Below are 11,221 nucleotides of genomic sequence, written 5' to 3'. Positions count from 1 at the left end.
TTCCCCCTCACGTTTGATCATAAGAATTACCCAGCAATCTTGTTTAAAAGTATGGATTCTTAGGCCCAATTTAGCACATTCTCAATCTGTGCCTTTAAAGGAGGAGTCTTTGATCTTTAAAAATTTTTTTATATGTTTTTATTTATTTTTGAGAGGTAGTGACAGAGTACGAGTTGGGGAGGGGCAGAGAGAGGGAGACACAGAATCCAAAGTGGGCTCCAGGTTCTGAGCTGTTATCACAGAGCCTAATGTGCGGCTTGAACTCATGAACTGTAAGATCATGATCTGAGCAGAAGTTGGATACTTAACTACTGAGCCATCCAGTAGTTTTTTTTATTTTTTAATGAGGGTCCCAGATGATGCTTATGATTGGGAAATTTGGGGAAATACTTCATTAGCCACCAAGCTCTTCTAGAAAAAATGCTATGGGCTAGCATTCTCAGCTGTATCCCTAGGCATAGCACAGACTCTGGCTCATATCAAGCACTCAATTATTCATATTGTTTAATTAATTCATTCCAATTTTAAAGTGGAAACAGATGAGAAAAATTTCAAAAAAATTAAAATGTCACTTGTGTCTGGTTTAATACTAGAGAACTACGAAAGTAGAGTTATGAAGGATTTCATGAGTTTCAGTGGGTTCTCTTTCATGACCTACTATAATTATTGCACTGTAATCAATTGGTTTGCATTTAGATCTTTGCAAGGTGGTATTTGCCAGTGAATATTAAACTCTGTATCACCACTTATTGGGAAAGTCACAATGGAAAGTCATAGCTAAGACTAGACTATGAGAACTAAGGAATACAACTCTAACAAATAGGTCAGTAGTTAGAAAAAACTAGTAAAATTGTTTATTTGTACTTGACTGAGTTTTTTTTTGAAATGAAGGCTTTTATATTTATATTCAATTGAAAGGCAAATGTATACCTCAGCTTAAAAACAATTATTAATTTTTTACCAATATTTTTCCCTCATACTTTTTGAAAACTTCACTAATTTAGTTAAATGTATCTTTAAAATTAAAATTCTTTTAGCCCTTACCAGCTTTGTCAGTTTATAGTATCTGTCATTCGTCATCAGTAAGTTGGCTGTTTTTAAATTGTCACTAATTATTTTCCTTTATTGTCACCCAAATAAGCTGACCCTCAAAAACCAATAGCGGTCTTTCTCAGATGCAGACCTAGACCCCAGTTAATTATTTGTTACTTAAAAAGAAATACTGATATGTTTGAGAATACTGTAGAGTATTTTTCCATCTTCTACACATAAGGGAACAGAGGGGTTAATAGCAAGAGCAAATGTCATTTGTATAGTGCTTCACAGTTTACAAAATGCTTTCATATACATATCTCATGGGAGTACAATGGCCACTCTATGATGGAAGTAACACTATTTCACTGCATATGAGATTTTGGTTTCAGTGTCAAACAATTCGGAAAATGTACTTTTCCGAGGAAACAGAGAGCTGCTTGTATTCAATAAAAAGCTTTAAAGCCTTTAGCTGTAAACTATGCTTTGTGAGCTCCAATGCTTCAAAATGAAGGTATCAATTGGGCCAAGTTTAAGTTGGTAAGTTGGTAGGTAGTGGGGTTTACAACAAATTGGAAGGTGCATTCCTGTCTAAAGCTATATACACTTAAAAAATTAGGGGCACCTGGGTGGCTCAGTCAGTTAACGTCTTGACTTTGGCTCAGGTCATGATCTCATGATTTGTGAGTTTGAGCCACACATCAGGCTCTGTACTGATAGCTCAGAGTCTGGAGCCTGCTTCAGATTCTGTGTCTCCCTCTCTCTCTCTCTCTACCCCTCCCCTGCTCACACTCTGTCTCTCCCTTTCTCTCAAAAATGAATAAATAGTAAAAAAAATTTTAAACTATTTAAATACTATTGACCAAAGGAAACATATCATACAGATTTTCTGTTCCACACTAGCAGAACATTGGTTGTAAAAGAAGAAAGAAAGCAGGAACACAGAATCACAAGGAGATGATATTGGAAATTATTTGGGTCACAGAAAGCAAAGTTGGTAAATGCTGATATTTACCTAGTATCATCAGCCTCTGTCTATCTCTCTGTTTCAACTTGGTTTTGTTGTTGTTGGGACAGCATAATATAATGCTAAAAACACTGTGAATTACGGATGTCACCTTGGACTTAGTTTCTTTATCAGTAAAATGGAGATAATAATAGCTCTATTATAGGATTGTTGTGAGATTAACTGAGAGCATACATGATCTCCTTTCACATTGTGAGTGGTAAATGAATGGTGGGCTTTATCATCATTCTCATCATCATCACTGGAAAGAACCACTTCCTTACTCATTCCTACAACTTCTCCTTAGTACGTACTTAAAGATCAAAATTAACTTTCAGACCTGTATGGTGAGAAGCTTCCCAAGGGAAAGGCAGAGTTCTTTCCTCTCACTCATATAAATCAACAACGGCAAAAATCAAAGACAGAAGTGTCCCCTCTCTGTAAGCTTATCAATAAGCTCAAACAGCCTCTTTACTTCACACCATAAAAAAGTATTGGGAAAGTTAGTCAGACTCTACATAAAAGTAGCCATACTTGTATCAACTAGGCCATTGCTTCCTAAAATGATATTCATAAAAATGCCCCTAAAATTTGGTTCAGTTAAAAATGCATTGATTGAACATCTCTGCAATAAAGAGAAGGATCTTCGCTCTTGAAACCCGGACATTCCCAGATTAGCGGGAGAAAGAAAAATGTAAACAGGTCATTTCAATACAAAAACGCAAATATGTCCAAGTTCCTCACTCTGATGATAATCTTTCCTTTTACCTCTTTCAGTGGGACTTCAGAAAGCACTATGGACATGCAAGGGTTAGTATGCTCTGAGGACACTGAGGGAAGATACACGCCTGTTCTTCAAAGTCTAGTTTTAGCTCTACATCCTCCAGGAAGCTTTCCACTCTACTTTGATCTCTGACTTACTCAAAATCCTTTGATTTCCAGTAAAATTGCTGCTTAATCATTTTGGTCCTTAGTAATTTTCTACCTTACATGGGAAATAAATTGTTTCTTGGGAACATGTTCTATGTACCCAACTATAGTGTAGTAAGGCCTCTAAGGGGAAGCACTTACATTCTTTTGAGCAATGTACAATGCTATATCTGCATTATTCTGAAAAACTGAATGTTTTATTTTTGGAAGATTAAAAACTAGTAAAATAAACAGTTCAAAAATAATAAATACAATAGTTTGGGACTCTGTTATACTGAATGCATCTATGAAACAGTGTTTTATAAAATTTGAAGACTTTTGGTATGATTTAGAGCATTTGAGTTAGATTAGAAACAGAAAAAATGGTAAATATAAACATATCTGTTATAGAATAAATGTTCTATTTTTACTTTAATCACAATTTATATTTTTGGTCCTGCTTTACGACCTGGTGGTAACAACTTGCATTTATTCACAGGGCAGCAGAATGCACAGTCAACTGCCCCATAATTGAAAAGTTACAGCTAGAAAAAACTTTCAACAATCACACATTTGTTTTAATACCACATGCAAAATGGTTGGGATGACAATATAATCCTCCTAAAACTTACAAATCTTCAGTTTATATTATGCTAACTTATCACCTAAATCTATTTCCTAAACACTTTTATTGAAACTCAAAGAAAAAATATTTATTAACACAAATGTTTTTAAAAGAGAGGTAAAAAACAAAAAACCTAATAACAACAAAGAAATTACCTTTGTATGAAAACTAATAATTTTAAATGGATTATATCCCACACACATTTACTTCCAATATCTAAGATTCAAACATTCTCATAGCTAATTTATTTTATCTCCCCTATCTTTAATATGTCTCTCCCTTTCATTTCCACTGCCACTAGTAAAATTCTGCTTTTCATTACTTCTCACTTAAATTACTGCAACAACTGCTTCATCAGTTTCTTGACTTTCCCATCAAGTTCATCTTTTACCAAGATGCTAGATTAATTATTCCATAATACAGTTCCAAACTTCTGATTCCTAGTTCAACCATCTGCAGTACCTACTTCTTTCTCACAGAACAAAGTCTAAACTACCTAAAGTCTAGGATTTCACTGATTTTTGTGCTGTTGTTCCAATTTATCTTTCTGAATTTCTTTCCCAATCATCTGATTCCTACATTACATATACCACATACATTCATAAACACTTGATCCACTAAAGCAAAAACTATTCATTGTTCCTGTATTCGCCTTTAGCTTTCTAATCTCTATTTTCTTAATGTTTTCCCTAAGCCTAGGTTACACTCCCAAATTCCATCAATCCTTTGGTGTCAAGTTGAAATGTCTCTTCTTTCATGAAGATGTTTCTAGATTCCTCAGAAGTAATTAATATCCTTCCTTCTAAAATTTTACAGAATCTTTAAATATCTCTCTTATGGAACTTGTTACTTGATACCTAAAACATAATTAGGTAAGTATTTTTCTGCTCTACTAAAACTACGAAAGGCCCTTGAGAATGAAGTGTCTGGCAGCTTCATATTGTAAGCTCTAATGGGCCAAGTATAAAGACTTTAAACATAGTAGATACCCAAATAATTATTGAACAAAAGGTTGAATGGAGTAATTACTTTTTAGTAGTCTCAGAATTGTGGACTTTATACAAAAATTTATATATGGAATCTATATGAATGTTATTGATAATAATCAAATGAAAATTATTGCCTTCGAATAATCTGACTCACTTCATAACCTACATCAATGGTTGTCTGGCTCTTTTCCCCAGCACCTTAGGGATTCCACAGACGGCCTGGGGATCTCCCTCCCTGGCAGTAGAAAATGTTAAGTGAACAGATTTCTTTACCCTACAATTGTCTTCAACTAAAGCTGCTACATTTTGTAGATTGGCCTTCTTGTAAGACTTTGCCTAGAAAGCTTCCACTGTTTCAAAAGTTGTTTTTTTTTTTTTAAATATCTTGGGGTTTCACTCCTGGAATACTCTAATTCCATATTTGTTTCAAGTCTCTGACCCACACGAAAATAACTTCACATGAAAACTACGTAAATGAGCTGCTGTGTTTTGGCTGAATTTACTATTAGAAAAATACCAAAATGGCAGCACAAAAGTAGGTAATTTAAATCAGGACCTCCCATAACACCTGACTTTGTATGAGACCTGAAATTCTATAATAGTCTTTGACCTAAATTCTTGATCTGACTTTATTGATTTGAGAACTAGCTAGCTGGTGAATCTTAAGACATCACTCTCTTTGTGGACATTTTTCATAGATTTGAATGATCCCCAAGAGGCAGTTATATAGCTTTCTATTTCTGTAAAAGACAATGACAAAACTTTCTATCACCTGGCCTTAAAGTAGCCTGTCCCCTTACCACAGAGAAGAAAACTCTGATTTGTAATGTGTCTAAGTGAAGTTACACCGTATCTTCAGTGAAGAGACACTTAAATATGTCTTAGAGTCTCAGTTAGTTACACAATTCTATGTTCATTATTTAGGGGGGAAAATACCTGTTTAAGTCACGGTGTATAATTGGCTGTGTCAGGTTGTGAAGGTACTCCATACCTTTGGCAACATCTACTGCAATAATTAATTTAGACTGCAAATCAAGAATCCTAGAATTTAAAAATAGATTCAGTGAGAGTGAAATAGTCAAAGCCAGTAACACATCTTTCTTAAAGAAATCAATGGTGTGTGTGATTTGTTATTCTGTATATCTTTCAGCCTTTTTTGCTTTATTGAAGATTAAGCTAAAAATTCAAAGAAATCTGGAAAAATAGCTTTCNGATGCTTACCCTTTATATTTAAAATATTCTACTTGAGTTTATGTTTATAATATTATATTTAATTTTTTATAATAACATAAAATGGATTCTATTTAAATAACTGAGAGAAACCATATTCTGATTATTGTAGGTCTATATCTAGGAAGTGAATTAAAATTAAATTTTGCAAGGCTATTCTTTTTTAACTTTAAAGAATAAATATTAGGACCCCTGATAATTCTTTTATTCTGAGTTATTTTAGTCTGAGCTTATATATCTGCTTTATTGGTATGTCACATTAACTTAATTAGTATAAGCTTCAGTTGCTAATTTAAATTTCTTGGATAGTTTATCTTCAACTGAATTCCTGTTAAGAAAGCACAGAAGTATTTCTATTCACTAAAACATAATTCTTGGGCAAAATTATTAGCCATCTTTAAAATGCCACCTTTCCTAGTACTCAGAGATTTCAGAAGGTAAAGGGTCACCCAGGCAGAAAGTCTCTGAAGTACTGAAGGATAATTCTGATGACACATAAAGTGATATAAGTCAGAACAAGAGAACCATACCTCTTCTGTTCATGAAGGAGGGAGAATAGAGAACCCCCTGATATGTACTGAGTGACAATGGCAAACTGGCTGGGATCATTCAAGCAAGCACCCACAAACTGAATTACACAGGGATGATTGAGCCGGCAGAGAATGGACACCTCTCGGCAAAACATATCCACATCTGATTTGGAGCAGTAGGTGTTGGCTCGGTAACTGCAAATGGCAGGAGCAGGGGATCCTCAGTCAGCAGATGGATCAAAACAAGAGGCTTGCCATGCATATGCTTCTTAAAGTTCACAACTCCAGTCGGATGCTAAATTTTCTCATTTGCTTGCTTACCGTTTTATAGCCACTATTTTATTTCTGCACCGTCCTTTATATACTTTCCCAAAGGAACCTAAAATTGTTTAAGAGAAATGAGTAAACACATTTTATCTTGAGTTGCTGAAACTACAGCAGACTAGTGTTTTCTTAGGTTACCTGAGCCGATAATCTCATGGAACTCAATTTCTGAGAGTTGAAGATGGAAATGTGAGGGTAATCCAGCCCTTAGGAGGAGGACATCTGCCTTTTCTGAAAACAGGAATTGTTATTTTCTTTCTTAAGATTAAAAAAGTACATGGATGTGTCCGCATGATTTACATACATACTTTACTTAACCAAAAATGTCATTCCCCAGCAACATTTAATTTTCCAAATACAGTTGACCCTTGGAGATGCTAAAACCTTATCACGAATGATCCCTATCCCCCTGCATTAAAAACATGTTACTTTTCTGTCTCTGTTCTCTGACCTTTGTTATCAGGGCTAAGGGTTGATTCCTAATCTCATCAACAACTAGCTTGTCTGCATGACAGGGCAACTGGAGTGCAGTTCATATCACATCATGATAAGGAGTTTTATCTGGTCAACCCCTGCAGCCTACCACAGTAGGCTTAGCCAAATATCTATAAGTTAAATCTCAAAGGGATGCCAATTAGATGTAAAAAAATAAGAATGTGAATCATTCAGAGCAAACATCCTAAATCAAAAATTTAAAAACAAAAACTTTAAATTCGAAATAGTTAAATACAAATTTATAGTCGAATTGTATATTTAAAATAAAATTTTCCTGATTCAATAGTATTAATTTCTATGTGCAGCATCCACACAAGAATTTTCCAACATTTTACTTATTTGGGGTCTTTGGAAAAATAACCTCTTTTTTCAACTTTATTTTCCTATGGCACACCTATTCCTAATTCTCCTTAAAAATATTAACATTGGCAATTTAGATTTCATTAAAAGTACAAATGTCTTTAAGAACTTGATCTTTCTTTAGTACTCATGAAATTCTCTTTGTTATATCTTCATGAACTGAGATGGCATATTCAAAACAAAACAGCAGATAAGGTTAACTGGGAAGAATGGCTTGTTGGTAATATTCTTTATGAATGCAAAATAGTTATCATGTACATATGTAAAACAAAATAGAAAGTTATCATATTTGAGGCAACAGGAATCTGGAATAATAAAGTATAACAACTGTCCCATATTGAAATACCTTTTGTCATGCTTTTTATCTTCCCCAAGGGAGATGGAAGAGACACATAGGAGCCATCTAGAAATCAAATTAGATTATAGAGTTGAAAGTAGCCATTATTTTTTTCTACATAAACATTAAATATTATAAAAAGAAGCAGGTGACAAAAGAAATTTGCTAAGAAAACCAAGTGAGAATATAGCTTTTACCCAGGTCTTTCTCTGGATACTGAAACTGTATAGCGAGCGTTTATTTAGAAAGTACATAAAAAGATTAAAAATAAAAAACCAAGATCCAGCAGACTCCAAAAGATTTAATTTGTGTCTGGGTATGATATTCTTTGGCCTGCCTTAATAGATTACTGAACACGACTGCTCTCAGTTCACCCACGCTTCCCTAGTCATGAATAAGCCTCAAAAACACCCAGTTCAGGGAATCTTAGTTAGCCTTGAAGGAACTGCAGATTGGTGAATTAGAAAAAAACAGCTTAAATGAAGGCTTTCTTCTGTTTTTAAGTTTATTTATTTATTTTGAAAGAGAAAATGTGAGTGGGAGAGGGGCAAAGAGAAAATCCCAAGCCGGTTCCTCACCGTCAGCATGGATTCAGATTCTGGGCTTGATCTCACAAGCCATGAAATCATAACCTGAGCTGAAATCAAAAGTCAGCTCAACCAACTAAGCTACCCAGGTGCTCCAAGTGAAGGCTTCTTTATTTTCAGCCTCACCCAGATAAAAGTTTTCTTAAAATCTCACATGCCTTCCTCCTTAACCCCAGAATAACAGTAATAGAAACAAAGGTTTGCCATTAGGCACAATATTGTACTAACAAAAAGTGAGTAAGAAAGTCATACCTCCTCCAGGCTGAGAATATTCATTACAGGGCAGTTCATCCTGTGGTCTCTTATAATGCTTCAGAAGTGTGACAATCGCATCATGTCCTTCATGAAAAGACAGAAAGGACAAAGAATCTTAATTTCTGTTTGATTTATTCAGCTCACCATATAACTCAAAAGTGACTAGAGACAGCTTGAAGCACAGGCAATATCCTAAGAGATATTATATTGTAGTAGGTATGCAGTACTTTCACTCATTCTTTCATTCATTCATTCATTCAGTCAGTCAGTCAAAATAATTCATTGAGCCTCAGCTGTAGGTGAGACTCCGTGTTAAGCACTATATTGGGTGGGAGGGATACAAAAAACAAAGTGACTATGGTTCTGTCCCTAAGAAGCTTACTGTAGTTGAATAATGATGAGAATTTCTAAATGAGGAAATATGAGGTGCTAAAGGGACCATTAAAAGGGTGAAATGCACATATGGTAACCAGGAAAGAAGGATGTGTTTGCTTTGATTGAACATTACATTTGGTTGGCAACTGAAGTATAACATGGTCCTAAGATAATTTACATAGGTTTTTGTGACAGGAGACAGCTGGCTGGCTGCCTATCAATATTTGTGCTCCCCATTCATGGAGTGATTTTGTCACTGGAAATGGCTGTCCACCCTGGGAGATAAGTGCCCTGTCGCCCCTGCATCCACTTATGGCCTTGTGAGAAATTCTCACCAAGGGAATATGAACAAAAGTGATGCCACTTGCAACTCTGAGCTTTTAGAAAAAGACCTTTTCTACTCTGCCAATCCACTGGCTGAATGCAGATGGTTCTAAGGTCCTAGGGGATGGGAGAAAGCCATCTACTGACCAGAAATGCCCACACTGGACTTTTACACAACTGAGAAATAAATTGCTGAGAACACCACCAAAATTAGGGGGGTTATTAATTGTAGTAGGTACTTACTGTGTAAGATAAAAAATGCCAAATGCTCCCCTGAGTAGACCAATGACTTTAAATAGAACTAAACTTTTTGATACTATATTATGTTTTAACTATAAAAATAATCTACTGAAGCTAATTTATACAAGAGAAAAACAAAGTCAGCCTTAAAGACCCTGCCAAGAGACTTGTGAAATGCAATAGAACTCATTGTGAAAATGGTAAACTTTAGGAATTGAAAAAGCAGAAGTGCTTATCAGTCATGGAGGTTTCATAGTTAACACTGGTTTAGAACACACCTAGCTAATGTATACTGTATAGGCTGAGAAGTATGCCTGTTTATTAAATCCCTCTTCAAAAATAAAAAAGAATTTAATAGAGCATGCAAGATCATGAGATGGAGTAATTAAGATACTAACTAGCATTAAAAGCTTTTCCTGAGCCACCTGGGTGACTTAGATGGTTAAGCGAATGACTTCAGCTCAGGTCATGATCTCATGGTTTGTGCCGAGCCAGGCATTGGACTCTGTGTTGGCAGTGTGGAGCCTGCTTCAGATTCTCTGTCTCCCTCTCTCTCTGCCCTTCCCTGTTCAGTCTCCTTTTCTCTCTCTCTCTCTCTCTCTCTCTTTCTCTCTCAAAAATAAATAAAATAAATATAAAAAAAGTTTTTCCGAATGTAATATCCCAACACCAGCTTCTTCAAAAACAACAACAACATTGTGATGACAATTGTTAAAATTTGTAGCAAAACTTAAATCTACAGAATTAACAACTGTTGTCCATTTTCTTATCCATAGATTTCAATTCATGACTGTATATCTATAATTTTCTCAAATCACAAACATAGGTTATGAGGAAATAATGAGGAACCAGTCCTATTCACACTTTTTCTTTGGATTCTCCTGTGCTTACAATCAGGGACACCTCATGACCTGAACGGAATTAGACAATAGGCAAATTTCTAACAGACAATATAAAGGTCCCAAGGTGGGAGCAAATGTGACACCTTCCTAAATGAAAGAAGGCCAGTGTGGCTGGGGCATCACAGGCAAGGATGAGAAGGGTTCCAGTCCTGGCTGGAGAAATAAATAAGTGCATATNATTCACACTTTTTCTTTGGATTCTCCTGTGCTTACAATCAGGGACACCTCATGACCTGAACGGAATTAGACAATAGGCAAATTTCTAACAGACAATATAAAGGTCCCAAGGTGGGAGCAAATGTGACACCTTCCTAAATGAAAGAAGGCCAGTGTGGCTGGGGCATCACAGGCAAGGATGAGAAGGGTTCCAGACCTGGCTGGAGAAATAAATAAGTGCATGTCAGGTAGCACTTCACAAACTTTTTAGTGTGTTTAAGAATCAGCTGGAGCACATGTTAAACCACAGATTCCTGAGCCCTGCCGCTAGAGATTCTGACCAAAAGGTCTACAGTGGGACCTGAGAGTTGCTTTTGTAACAAGGTCCCAGCTGATGCTGACCAGGAGTTCACACTTCAATGCAATTGATGTGGAGCTTTGGATTTTAAGATAAGGAGTTTGGATTTTAATGTAGGAGATATGGGGAACACTTGAAGATTTAAAAAAAATGTTATTTCTTTATTTTGAGTGGGGGTGGGGGGATG

At 35.6% G+C, this 11,221-nt stretch overlaps 1 protein-coding gene across 1 annotated transcript in view; it reads right to left on the bottom strand.

Moving 5' to 3' along the window:
* TNNI3K (TNNI3 interacting kinase) overlaps positions 1–11,221 on the bottom strand; it is a 276,640-nt gene that overhangs the window by 156,589 nt on the left and 108,830 nt on the right. The window contains exons 12-17 of the mRNA XM_077778981.1: positions 8,677–8,763; positions 7,847–7,903; positions 6,784–6,876; positions 6,643–6,700; positions 6,322–6,516; positions 5,498–5,602 (exon numbers count right to left, since the gene is read on the bottom strand). Of these exons, the coding sequence (XP_077635107.1) occupies positions 5,498–5,602; positions 6,322–6,516; positions 6,643–6,700; positions 6,784–6,876; positions 7,847–7,903; positions 8,677–8,763 (595 nt within the window). The remainder of the gene's footprint in view (positions 1–5,497; positions 5,603–6,321; positions 6,517–6,642; positions 6,701–6,783; positions 6,877–7,846; positions 7,904–8,676; positions 8,764–11,221) is intronic.

Source organism: Crocuta crocuta, unplaced genomic scaffold (assembly GCF_008692635.1).
Source record: "Crocuta crocuta isolate KB4526 unplaced genomic scaffold, BGI_CrCroc_1.0 scaffold58, whole genome shotgun sequence".
Lineage (NCBI taxonomy): Eukaryota > Metazoa > Chordata > Mammalia > Carnivora > Hyaenidae > Crocuta > Crocuta crocuta.
The sequence above is the reverse complement of the archived record's forward strand: the minus strand, read 5'-3'. Positions and strand labels throughout refer to the sequence as shown.